General features: G+C 48.3%; 1 protein-coding gene across 4 annotated transcripts in view; it reads right to left on the bottom strand.

Moving 5' to 3' along the window:
* Positions 1-14103, bottom strand: part of NOTCH2 (notch receptor 2) — a 155479-nt gene that overhangs the window by 115908 nt on the left and 25468 nt on the right. For 2 of the 4 annotated variants that reach the window (XM_036235009.1, XM_036235010.1), the window contains exon 1: positions 11628-11916. The exons of the other annotated variants lie outside the window; for them this stretch is intronic. In XM_036235009.1, coding sequence (XP_036090902.1) covers positions 11628-11700 — 73 coding nt within the window. In that variant the 5' untranslated portion in view covers positions 11701-11916. Of the gene's footprint in view, positions 1-11627; positions 11917-14103 lie in introns of those variants that run through there. 4 annotated transcript variants of the gene reach the window in all.

The following is a 14103-nucleotide window of genomic DNA, read 5'->3' as shown; positions in this document are numbered from 1 at the left end:
AAGGGTTAGAGAGACAGATAGACCTAGCTCTAAATCTCAACTCTGCCGTACTAAGTGCATTATCCTGAGCATGTTACGGACCTCGGTTTCCCCCACTTACCTACTCCCGACTCTGAGGCTCGTTGTGAGGTACAGCTGTGTGAGCACACACAAAGCACCCCAGAGCCAGGCAGAAGTTTGACTCCGGGCTCCGTCTCTCACTAACCACGAGACGCGCCCCCACAGCCACCCAAAACTATGGATCTAAGCTCCAACTTTCTTATCTGTAAAATGGGTAAATACTGTCTGCCCCAAAGGATAGCCGTGTGAATTAAATGAGGAAATATATGTAAAACCCCTAGCAGAAGGACAGACACAGTGAGCATTCAACAAATGTTAAAGAAAAGCTGAGGTTTAAAAAGTCAAACCACAAGTTGAAGTCCCAGCTCTGTAACTTATTATCTTGGGCCAAACAACGGCACGCAAGCCAACAAACCCCTCTGAGGCTCGGTTTCCACCGAGGTTCTGGGACAATGCAAGGAAGCAGTTGGGTAAGAACAGCCTGTAAACTCTGCATCGCTGTGTAAACACTGTGGTGGTTTTACTTCAGAAAAATGAGTTTTCCGTTCATCGTATGGACGGGTCCATCCAAGTCCTATCTTCATCTTTGAAAAGGAAAAACTGAGGCAGAGAAACGTTAAGCCACAGAGGGAAGGCTGATGGCTCCAACAGGAAGACAGAGAAAAGGACGTGGCCGAAATGGATTCGGACCATGACAAAGCAGAAGTGAATACACCCTCGAGGAGAACGATGAGAACGAACACCCATCCACCTGTTTTTAATCAGCAGCTTCCCCTGCTGAGCAAGCGAGTCGCTGCATAGTCCAGGCTAAGAATGTTCTAATTTCCTCCCAGAAACAGCATTAGACGTAGGGGTAGGAAAGAGCTTCGCTATCAAATCTCTCTTCCCATCCACAAAGTAATCTTGTGGACGGGGCACAGAAACAAAGGCCAGTGGATGACAAACTGGAACCTCGCTCTAGCTGGCATTCCCTGGGCTACACCTTACCAAAACATCTCGGTCCTTCAGAGAGGTTTCCTTCTTTGGTTGGTCAGAAGTGTCCTTGTGCCCCAGGTCTCCTCATGCTAAATATGGGTGATAGCTGGCAAACAACCAGCCCAGTGAATTCCAGCAATGCTTAAGAAAGCATTCATACTGCCTGAAATTGCTCTGCATCGAACGCTTGAGGCCTGCAGGGCTTCTGCACAGGGCAGGTCAGCCGGAGCTGGGAATGCTGAAAGGGGCGGGGGGCCTTCGGAACATCCACGCTCGGGGCGGGGAAGCGGTCCATTCTTTACTGCAACATTCTTCCCAGCGACACAGAGATCCTGCCCGCTGTGCGCACAGCCCGGCACGGAGCAGGGGGAGGCCGGAAGGGAGGTGGAAGGAACAGGTGTAGTCCGTGGGGTGTCCAGACAAAAGGCCGATTCTTCAGTGCTAATAAATTTGGTGAGGGCAGAGGGGAGGGAATCTCAGTTACTTGCTGTCTGACCAGCTGACTGGCTAGAGCACTGAACAATTATCACCTAGGACAAAATGTCAGATTCGCAGAGTATTGGTCCTGCCTTGCCGGGCTGTCACCTACTTCCAAAATCTCGACTATCTAGGAAGACAGGACAGAAGCAGATTACTCTACATCCACCCAAAAGCACATATTGGACTCCAGAACACACTGTTTTCCTCCAGTATCTGTTTATAAAGTATTAAAGTAAATGTACATTTCCTGGGCACGTACAACTGACAGCCTGTTCATTTATGATACAATCAGATTAGAATGTTTAAGTAGCTACAGAAAATACCAGTTAACGAATACACAGAAGACTGACATTAGAAAGTGAAGGATAAAAAAAAATTTAACCTATCAAATAAGTAACTGGTATATCAATATTGATAGCAACTTGATGTTATGTAGTATTCCCTGTCCATATGTTATGCCATATTTAAGATAGCCAAAAAACTAATACACTTAACATTTAAAGAGCTTTTTCACATCAGTAACCAAAAAATACCTTGATGGGCAAACAGAACAATTTACCAAAATAAATAAACAGGCAATACGAATGGTCACTGACCATATGAAAAAACATTCACCATCACTGTAACCAGGGAGGCAAATTAAGATGAAGTAGCATTTACCACTTACCAAATTGGTAAATTCTTTTAAAAATAAAAACTAGTGTTGATAATGGTGGGGAACACTGACAGCCTCATATTCTGCTGATGGAAGTATTTAACTTGAACAAACTAAATGGAAGGGAATTTTGCAGCGGGTATCAAAAGCCACAAGAAGGTCCACGACTCTTTGATGCAATAATTTTGACTTCTGGGAGTTTATGTTAAGGAAATACGTATTCTTACCAAGAGTTATATACAAGAACATTTATCATAGCATTAGGTATAATTATAAAAATTTGGAAACTAAAATTTCAATTTAAAAAAATTCTTAAGAACAGTATGCATCCTTTAAAACTACTTTCTTAAAGATTATTTTACATATGTGGGAAAAGGTTCAGAATATTTTAAGTGGTGCAGAAGCAGATAATAAAACTACACACACATTAAAAATCTCAATTACAATGAAATCAGAAAAAAAAAAAACTGTCTGAAATGCACCAAAATATTAACCATGGTTTTGGATAGAGGTGATGAGATGATCAGAGATCTTAATTTTCTCCTTTGTTTTCCCATTTGTTTGTTTGTTTGTTTTTTTAGTCCTGTTTCCCACTTTTTAAAAATCTCTTTCTCTGACATAGTAATTTCTCTTCTGGAAAAACTACGGAGGAAAATTTCTTTCTGTACAAAGACAGAGTCATTTATATACCAAACCAAAGGAGACCAATCAAAACATAGTAAACCCATTAATCAGATTATTTATTTAAACATTACAATTCAATTCATGAAAAAATGTTGGAAAATAAGAAAAATATTTATAACTATCAAAGAAAAGCAGAACAGAAAACTGTACATGTATTATGAACTGACAACTTTTTAAAACTAGGGTAGGAAAAAACACCAAAATATGTACACCAAAACATTAACGGTTGTATGATTGGGTGTATTTTTCTTAAACTTCTCTTGATTTTTCAAACATCTTTAACTACTTTTAAATGTAATTGCTTTGCAAATAACCACCCCCAAAATCTTGTAAAGGTTCCAGAGAAAATTAACAAAGTATAAATATGAGTTAATTATATGTAAACATAAGGAATAATTCTGTTGCTATGTAAACCTACCTTAAAATGTTACAATGTTTGTTTTCCGTTAGATAGCATGTGTCACAGGAGCCTAAATATATGGTCACTTACTTTAAACAGTAACATAATGCCAAAGACTAATGATTCACAGGATATGTTTTTTCTCTAATAATCTTCATAAAGATAGAAAGTGCTTTAAATGTTGTTAGAAAATAAATGTCTTCAATGTTTCCATTTTAAAAAGATCCAGCAAATAAATAAAGGCATGCTCATAGCAAAGAAAAACAATAAAATTTAATAATCAAAATATACATGTCCTCAAACTTCAAGGAGTCTTGACACTTTCTAGACAAAAGCCACGTGAAAGCAGAGAATGAAGCAGAAGTTTCTCTGCACCTTACCACATTTACCTTTTGAGAGGTTAACACAGTACAACCTAGTGTTCTCACATTCGCGTTCAAACCCTCCCAGACTCCATTAGTGAGTAAACAGTATTCAATTATTCTCATTTAAATGTTGGGTAAGTACGCCCACATAGCAACCTCTCCCTGTCAGGTACTAGTTAAAGTAGGCTATTTCATCTTTGAGGCGTAAAAGCTTTCCGGAATCTCCTCCCAAAAGAAGCGTGAGAGTAAAAAGAGATGAAAAAGAAGCAACCAACAATTTCAAAATGCACCTGCCTCCGAACGAGGTAGTGTACTTCAGAACGCAACCACGGCTTCTGTACACTTTATTCGGCAAGCAAAATTGTACTTTAAAGGGATGCTATTTGTTTAACAGACAACATGTTATTAAGGAGACAATATCTGACTCCAATCAAAATATTACCGCCATGTTTTCCTTACCTCACGAAACACACGCATGCTTTCTTCATGTGAATAAACACATGTGAGGGTGGGAGAGCTACTCTCACCTCAGAAACAGGTTCTGCAGCACCCACAGAACCGACCTGCCTTGTGAGACAATGAGTCTGTCTCGGCGCAGTGTTTGGCTGATGTATTCAGAGAGCCAGGCCGGGGCCTAGCTGCCAGTATCCTGCAAAAGGAACTGAGTTGAAGACCAGAGCCTGCCCCAGGCGGGCCTCTGGGGAGGTGCTGCGGTCCCACGGGAAGGGAGACCCAGGCCCCTCGCTGTCTGGCCCGAAGGAAGACCACGGTTATGGGAGCTGGACCCGGGTGAATGGCTGCAGTTCACAACAGTGCCAAGGGACAGAAAAGCAACCCCCTGGCCACCACCATCAAGAGTTTGCGCAAGTGTATCTAGAAAAGCCCAAACTATGAGGAGCTGGTAGAGCAGGGTCTTGCCAAGACAAGTACGAGAGGGTGAGGGAGATGTTAGCATGATTAATCAATGCCACCTAAGACAGGGACTCTGGGTGTGCCCATACCACACCTCAGTCACTGCCTGGCTGTGACAAGAAGTCCCTTCGGCTCCTGCCACTGAGAACTAGATCTCCTCACGAAGATACTTCCACCTTAACTCGTCCTAGATCAGGCTTGGCATCCAGGGCTGAGAACACAGCCCGGCCCTCTCTCTCGCCACAAACCCACTAACAGACATAATAGACACCGCGACATGTGCCAAATTTATATTTACATCCTCGCCGGACAAAGGGGTCTTTGTCTTTCCCCCAAGGCGAGTTTTGATACTTCTCAATTACAGCAGAGAGAGAGGAGAACAGGGGACGAGCCCAGCAGGGGTGAGGTGGGGGTCGCGGTCCCCAGTGGACCGAGAGTTTACGCCCCCACACACCACAGCTTTCCGTCACCCTGGCTGCGGAAACTGCTGTTAGGGAGTCTAGATAAAGTAACGAAATGACTGCACTTGATACTCCTAATCGCGTGGCCATCCGTCTTGTCTCCACGATGACGTCCGCCTCCTGGGGGGCAGGACCCTCTCTTCTGCTTGGTCGGTGATTCCCACACATCTGGAAGAATGGAATACCCTGTGCTCCCTACCACACGACGCTAAGGAAAACACACAAATTAAGGAGGAAAACACACCACAGTCCTCCCTAACACACCACTAAGAGCAGAGCTACAAAGATAATACATCGTAAGAGCCAATAGCTTGGGCGCCTACCACAGTACTATAGAGAAACATGTGTTTGCACATAGAAATGAGCTGATAAAATAATCGCTTCGCCTTTTTCACTCCAACCTGTGGCTTTTAGCGTCCCCACTTCTTTTTAGGGTCACGATGTATTTCGTGCCACACGGCTGCTATTCCCTCACGAAGCAGAGGACAGAAAGAACGGATGTGTGGCAAGCCGGCCACTAAACGTCTGCTCCGCTCCGAGGGTCCTTGCTTCCGCCTTCACTCCCCTTTTCATTCCATTTGCCATGTCAGCCTGGACACCCCCAAAGCAGGACCACCTGAAATGAGCGACCTTTCCACCTTTTCGCGCTGACACGTGGAAGGAAACCCCTGGCTTGAGACGCGTGTCCCGTGGGCTGACAGAGCAGACGCCCTCCAGGCAGCGTCATGAGTGCCCAAGCGCCGAGGACAGAGTCCTTAAGGGACTCTGCCCTCAGAGACGGTGGCCCGCCTGTGTACTCCGGCATCTCGCGTACTGCGCCGACGGAGGCATAAGGAGGCTTCCCCGAACGTGGCACACACAGCAGTCCTAAGACTTCAGAAGGTTTGCAGGTTATTTTTTTAAAGACCAAACGAGCAATGTCACCAGCCTTACGGAGGCGGCTTCCTGCTCCCTCATGAGCTAGGCATTCAGCAAGCAGCAGGCACCTGCCAGGGGGAGAAGCGACCGCAGGACCCCGTCACAGCAACCCACATCTCCAGGACCATCCAAGAACAAACAAACAAGCAAACAAAAGCTAAACAGACAAAAAAACCTCGGCTCCCCCAGATCCCCTCGGCAGTGATTCCGAAACTTGCCTGATGTGAAAATCACCCGGCTATGTCTTAAATACACACAAGTTCTCCGACACGATTCCACTGAAGCGGAACCCCCAGAATGCTCCCGATGGGATCATCTTCGTGGGCCCCACCGGGTCTTTTTATGGGGGGGGGGGACAGGTGTCAGTTCAGTAAAGGGTACCCCTTATGGGTCCTGGTGTCACCCACACGGGGCTCATGACTTGATGGGGCAAACTCCTGAGAGGATGCCGGTGGGGGCACGTCACGGGAAGACAGGGAGGCAGAACACAGGCAGCTCCTTTTACGCATGCGAGCGGTCCACGGCGGCCCGGTCCGCCTCCGCGGCAGGGGCCTGACTGGACGAGTACGCGCGCCTCTGGACCAGGATGCCGCTGTGGGGATCGCATCCAGCCTGGGGTGGCAGAATGACTAGATGAATTTCAAAGTTCCTGCCAACTCGTAAGTCAACAAAGAGGCAAATGTCAGCTACCCAGTAATTAATAAAAAGAGGCAGCATAAAAGTCCATAGGTGGGGTCAGCTTGTGACTGATCCTTTCTCTTCAAAGGAGAAAGGAGGATAGAGACACACCCCTGACTCACCAGCGGCCTCTCCTCCAAAACGTCCCAAAGGTGGCAAGGACAGGGCAGGGGTCACAGGTGCCGTGACCACGACGAGCTGCCCGGCTGACTCTGCGTGTTAGCCATGTGCCAGACGAGGTTTGTCAGCCAGGGAAGGGATGTGTGCGACACAGTCCCTGCCCTCAGAGAGCACACCTTGTCGCAGAGACAGCTCACACCTACACGGTTCTCTCAAAAATTTATTGATCGAGTCTCACCTTCAGAGTCCTTGTCAGTGGTAGTGGTTTTCACGGAACTTTATTGGTGAAGGAAAAATAAATAAATAAATAAACTTTACTAAATGTACATATCCTCTTAGTACAAGTTTGCAATATCCAGCTCACAATAAAAAAAAAAAAAGTCTCAGTAAATCATCTAAGCAAATATAAACTAAGTTAACTTTAATTTAAAAAAATAATAATAATACTAGTCCAACAGTTCCAGAAATGAACGAATCGCAATAAGGCATGGCAACTCTGAATAAAATAACAGAAATTGCTGGCCCAATAATATAGGAATACAGGAAACAGCAGAAGTAACTCTAGTGAGGGGCAGGGGGTGGGTGCCAGTGGGTGCCAGGGCCTCTGAAGCTAAATTCCAAAGTCAAAGTGACCTTTATGAATTGCAGAAGTGATCAGAGAGAGAGAGAAACCACCCCCCCACACACACACACACAGAAAGAGAAAAATTCAAAATAGCTACTTTATATAAAACACCTAGGGAAGGGAAAAATCTGATTTTTCCCCAAATGTACAGTAAGCAATGACCCTTACGAATTTTTTTTTAACTGTCTTGGAGTACCATAGTAATGCAAAATAAGAATATAACTAAAAGTAATTGCTCAAGGGAACAAACATTCATCGATAGCCTACTAAACACCAAGGCTCTGCGCCAGGAGGTCCCAGATTAGGGGTAGGAGCATTAGAATGAACACATAAATGAAAAGACATAATTTTTTTCCTCGAGAAGCAGGCATTAACAGCAAGCACTTGAGGGTATTTTCAGTGTGTTTGTGAAAATGAGCTCATCTGTACAAGGGATGGAAGTCGTGTGGAGAGGGATATGGCCCCGGACTGAGAGAGATTCTAGTGTCAACTCCGCCATTGGCCCAGGGACTAAGGACAAAGCACCTGAGCAAACGGAGGACCAAAACAGTTCCCCTCCCACAGGCTCGCACGACTAATGAACACCAGCCCTGGACGAAAATTCCGGTCTTCTGACGCCTGGTCCAGTGATCTTTCCAAAACATTATACATATGGCAAATCAATAGCGAGAGAAAAGGAGAAGAGAAAACCTTTTGATTTCAAGTCATTTGCAGAGAAAGGAAAGAAAGGAGAATCAGGAGAGGATGGGAGGAAAACGGAAGGGTTCAAGTTGTGACATCAGACAGAGATGTCGAAAAAGGAAGCACTTAAATGAGGAGAGTAAACACAATATCTAGATAGTTAAGATCTCTTATTATATTCTCATCCCAGTCACGGCCTGCAATTTTTTACTCTAAAACCACTAAGGACAAATAGATAGAAGATCCAAAATTGCATTTATGAAGCTTGAAGAAAAAGAGATCACGGAGAAGACGACGGGTTGAGGCATTTATAATAATACAACTCAAATATGTAAAGCCCTTCTAAAGAGACAGCGGGGAAACAGTGGGCCCAGACGAACAAGAAGAAACAGCATTATCCTCTATAGCTTTTATGTTTGACAGAGGGTTAAACACTGGAAAAGCTCACTAAGGTTAAGTTCATTCCGGAAATTATTAAAATTAAGAAGGAAAGATCCCATATGCACACCTGAAGGCAGGGTAATGAACTATCAGGGGGTTCCAACCAGGTGACTGTATCAGAATCACCTGACAACCCTGACGAGTACAGATTCTCAAACCTACTGTATTAGAATCCTTGGCCGTTGAGTCCAAGAACCGCCCCCAGCTGATTTCGAGGCGGCCAGGACACAGAGCTTTGTTCTGTCACAGTGGACAGGGTCAAGAGAAGGACCACTAGGAATGGCATCAGAGAGTGGGAACTAAATCAATGCAAATTTTGTGGGCAAAACAGAATTTCTGTGGGTATGATATTTTTAAAATGTATTGTAAGGCTGCCCTGAAGCATCCAAGCATATCCCACTGAATTCAAGCATTTTCTAAAGGTCCTGAAGTCAGCAACTGCAATTCAGTGAACCAGAAGTTACTCCTCCATGCCGTAAGGAGTCCTCCACCAAAGAGGCAGCAGAGTGGGAATGGTGCAGCTGCCACGGAGATGTGGGTAAATATGTTCAAAACTCGAAACATCAAAAAACAGGAGACTAGAAATAATTGCTTTCCTTCCTACACCCTCCCTCTCCCGCCCCCCCCCCCCAAAAGGAAGAATAATATAGAAAGAAGAAGAAGAAAGATCAAGGAAAATAGTTTGGGGTAAATTTCAACTCCATCTAGAAAAAAACAAATTACTCTGATATTTTTTTAAAAGCAAGAGAAGAATGAAGCTGAGAAATTATCAAGCAGACAGCAAAACCTGGGAGTCATTTCACATTGCAAAGCGAAAGAAAACAAGGGGTGGTCTAGGGTAGCTGTTTGGACAGAAGGATGGGCTGACAGCTCTTCGCCTTAGGAACTCAGTGATGTTTAAATTAACAATTGGCCACAAGCCAAATACAGACAGGAACGCTGGAAAGTTTGGAAGGGTATGTAACAATTGGCACTTTGGCAAAACACAATGATAGTAGAAGATTAAGAAGATTCAAGAAGGCTTCACTGCGTGACTCCGAAAAGATTTAAGATTTGTACCGAGAAACAGGTTTTTTAATGTCTCCTATTGCAGTTTAGCATCTGAAGAACACCTGCCTAAAAGTTAAAATATCTAAATCTTGTCCTTGGAGCTAACTAACACTCAATCTGTCCACCTAAAAGCTACCTAGCAACAGCAATACATCATCAGTGCAGAAGTATAAGAGGCCATCCTCCTACTACGTAGTGAGGCCCTGGAATGAGAGAAGCCCCGTGTGTCAGGGCTTCTACTTCTGACCTTTTAACATGTAAATTTTGCAAATCTCTGCAATCAGATTCGTTAAGCCCTCCAACTCTCTCAAGTAGATGATTTCTTTAGTTCTATTCCACAGGCGAGGAGACCACAAATCGCGAAGATTAAGTTATTTACTGAACAAGTTAATGGCAGACCAACGACTATGACCCTCAGACTAGCCCATTGTTTGTACTCCTCTCCATTCTCATCTAGACTGATACTAAAGTGTGTCATGCGAAGAAAAAGGCAAAGCGAAAACGCCGGTGTATGTGTTTTGTTGCACGCATCTTGAAACGAAGGCTTTGGTTCATGATCACACAGCCCCTGGTCCACTTCTGAAATTCTTAGGGACCTAGAGGTGTATGGAATGTGAGCTTTCCCAGAAGGATCTGGTTGGTGCATTGTGATAAATAACCTTGCTCTCCTTTAAACATCTGTGGTTGGCATGCTGACTGCCTGTTAACAATGGACAAAGAGCAAACTTTTCTGAAGTTCATCATCTTCTTAACCTTCTCTTTGCAAAGAAACATAGCTCTTGTAGTAGGTTTTTTTTTTTTTTTGAGGGGGTGGAGTTTTTTTTGGGGGGGTCAAGGTAAAATAGTCCTTCAGATTAGGCTAGAAAAAGAAGGGGTCCCTTTCTATTCAACAAACACACACAAGCCACCATCCCACTGGCCGCAGAGAGTTTGGGGAAAATAAAACACGGCCCTGCCCTGAAAGGGCTTTCTAAACACCTTTTGACCGCCATGGGTTCCGTATATATCCTCTTAACTAATCCGATTAGCTGAGTAATTTCATTCCCATTTTATCGGTGAGTTTACAGAGTAGAGCTGGATTTGAACCCAGGATTACAGAGCCCGAGCTCCCTCCACTCAACAGTCTAAAGAAATCTGGAATCCGAGATTGTGGGTGGGATGGGTAAGAAATGATTGGATCTCCTTTCCCCGGTCCAACCGTGTTGGGAAAGACGGCCGCAAATATCCAACCAGAAAGCGGCGTCCTAAGGAAGCACTTTGAATTAACGTCTCCACTGTTCCTCGCCCGCCCGTGCCCCACCCCCAACCTGCCAAAAGAGCAGCAGCTCCCGCTGCCAGGTCGGAGGAGCTGGTGATCGCCACCCCGCATTCCTGGAGCTGGACACGGACTCGGGAACAGCGCCCGAGCTCCGCGCCTCGGACAGAGGCGCAGCAGTGGAGAGTTTTAAATCATGTGGCCCGGCGCGCGGCCACGCCAGTCTCCCTGCCGCTCCTGCCTCCGCCTTTCAGAGACTCGAGCCCAGCACGTCGGATTCATCGCGACCAGGGACTCGGAGTGGCAGACCCGGGCGCGCCGCAGAGCCCGGGCCCCCCGAACCAGCCCCACCCTCCCGGGCGGCGCGGCTCCCCCCTTGGCACAGCTGCGTCTGGCTGCGAAGGCGCAAGGAGTTGGGCCGCGAGGCCCTGTCCCCCGATCGCCCGCGCCAGAAGCCGGCGCCCCTCGGCTCAGCCCCTCCGCGGTGCGCGGCCCGCGATGCTGAGTCGCCGGCAGCGCGCCCTCGGCTCCCCCCGCACCCCCAGGAAACGCGGAACCCGAAGGGCAGCACTGCCCAACTCCCCGAGCTCCGGGGCTCGAGAAGAAGCGTTTGGGAGCCTCGCTGCCCGGCCTGCCCCCGGCCGGGAAGGCGCGTGTCGGGGCCACCGGCCGAGCGAGGAGCGCGGGGGAGGGGGCGCGCCCAGGGAGGGGCCCCCACGATGCCCCAGCTTCGGGAAACCAAGTGGCCTCGCTCGGCGCCGACGGCCGAGCCCGGCCTTCCCGCACGCAGCGGCCCGAGGTGGCCCCGGGCGGCCGGCCGCGGTGGGGGGGCGGCGGCGCGCGCGCGGCACCCCGTCCCACACTCACCACGCGCAGGGCCCGCGCGGCACAGCCAGAGCGCCAGCAGCGCCCACAGCCGGGCCGGGCGCGGGGCGGGCATCCTCTCGGTCGCCTCCTCGGCCGCCGCCGCCGCCCGGGCAGATCCACATGGGGAGGGGGTCCCGACCGAGGAGCCCCCACTCTCGCCTCTCCCTCCTCCGCTTCTGCGGCTCGCGGCCGCGCGCTGCGCCCCGGAGCTCGGGCCGATCGCCTCCGCTGCCCGCGCCGCGCGCCAGCCGGTCCCGGGCCGCCGCCTCGGCCGCCGCCCGAAGTTTGCCTGTAACTTTCTCGGCTGTGCAGCGAAGCAGCCTCGTGTGTCCTTCCGCCTCGGCCGCCTCCTCCCACCGCAAGCCCCGCCCCCTGTCGCCGGGCAGGGCCCCGCCGCCTTCGGCACCCAGGGGTTTCCCGCAGGAAGAAGCGCCGGCCCGAGCCGCGCGCGGAGGGATCTACGACGAGCCTGGGGCGCCCCCCCCCCTCCAGCACCCCCGCCCCCGCGCCGGCTCCCGCGACTCCCCACGCGCTCCGGCAGCGCCCGCGCCGCAGCGCCTCGCTGGGCCCGGCCGCTGCCTAAGGCGGTGGGTGGGCGTCAGGACGCTGAACTTCAGGCACGAGGGTCACCGAGATCGTGAACTTGCAGGGAGAGCCTGCCCCGTCCAGGGAGCAAGGTCTCGCCCCCACGCACCCCCGCACCCACACGCTCCCGGCCTAGCTGCAGGAATGCGGTGGAGGACCACTGCTGTCAGGGAAGGAAATGGGGGCCAAGGCGCCAAATCCCATTTAAAATGAACAGAGCCGTCGAGTGGGTTGTGCCACACCATTCATTCATTCATTCATTCACTCACTCACGTGTTCATGCATTCGTTGAGTAAATATTTAAGCGCCTTGCTTTGCTCGGCACGATGGAACGGTATTAAAGACGTGTGATGCACAAGCTACTTTTGAGGACTGAGACTTCGCTGCTGTGGGTTGAGGATTTCAGGGCAGACTTTCATGGAGAAACTAATGAGCAGGATCTCAGAAGGTTAGCAAAATTTGTACGGACAAGTAGATCAGCTAAGGATACCCATTGTAACATTGTAACAGCCCCAAAGTGGAAACAACCTAAGTGCCCACCCACAGAGGAGTGGATGGATAATGTATGGTATATTTAGAAAACAAAATACAATACAGCGATTGAAAGATTATATTCATGCATGTCAATGGAAATAAATTTTAAAAATAAAATGATAGTGAAAAAACTAATTGTACAAGGAGATACAAAGTATGTCATTTATGTCTATATATTTTTTTCAAAACCATACATTATTTATGGATGCATTCCATAGTGGATAGTTTAAGAATATAACCAGAATAGTGGTTACTTCCAGGGCAGGAGAATGGGGGATGTGATCGTGTATGTGCACAAGCGGGTTTGTTATTTGTAAGAAAAGAGCTGAAATAAACAAACTAAAAGTCTGTTTGGGCATGGCATTCCAGGGGATTGTCAAGGAGGGTAAGGGGGTTGGGACCAGATCATGCAGGACCTTGAATGGCAAGGGGAAAAGGAGGGAGGGGTGGGTAGGGAGGGCGTAGTTATCTCTTAGGTCACAGGGAACCACTGAAGGGTTCTTTTGAACAGGAGTGAGACCTGATGGAAAGGGAGGTTGCTCTGATAACCTTGTGCAAAACTGTCAGGAACAAAAGGTGAACTGGAGTCCAAGGGCCACTCGGGAGTTTGTGAAAGAGTCCAGGCAGGCCCGGGGTGACACAGGCCTGAGCTAATGAAGTCGATGTCAAAAAGGAAAGGAAGAGATGGATCTGAGGCACTCTGGGGAGAAGACGAAAACAGGTGGGGGAGGGGCAGTCCTATGTGACTGATTGGAAGTGGGGGTTCACGGTCCTGTTAGGGAGGAAACTCCTACACACAGGGCCTCTGCCCGGCTCCTGCGGGATAAAACCCAGACTTCTAAAGACGGTAAACACAAGGCCTTGACTTCGCCGGGCCCCTCTCTGTCCGCTCTGCCCCGCTGTGAACTTTACACAATAACAGTATTGAATGACTTGCGATTCCCCCCGAACACGTCTTCTTGTTTCAGGCTCTGCACCTTCTGTTGCCTTGACTTGGAATGGCTCTCGTCGGCCCCCTCCCTCCTCCTCTCGGAGGACTTCTAATCATTCGTCCCTCAGTCCCCGGGAGGCTTTGCCGACACTGTAACGAATTCCTGCCCCTCATCACAGTCCCTCCACTGTCCTGCTGCTTTATCTTCCACCGATATCTATTTTTCACACAGGACTCTTTGTGGTTTTGTCGTTTCAACTAGATTAGAAGGTCTTTGTGGGCAAGGACCAGGGCCTTGTTCCCTCCTAGTGTCTGTCGCTTAATAGATGCTGCCCCAGGATGTAAAACGGCAAGAAATAAGTACAAGGCAGTATGATCATAGGCCCATGGAGCTCCAAGCCGGATTTTAATAAGCGCTTTACAAAA

The sequence above is a fragment of the Rousettus aegyptiacus genome, unplaced genomic scaffold (assembly GCF_014176215.1).
Source record: "Rousettus aegyptiacus isolate mRouAeg1 unplaced genomic scaffold, mRouAeg1.p scaffold_m13_p_17, whole genome shotgun sequence".
NCBI lineage: Eukaryota > Metazoa > Chordata > Mammalia > Chiroptera > Pteropodidae > Rousettus > Rousettus aegyptiacus.
This window is presented reverse-complemented; position numbering and strand designations above follow the sequence as displayed.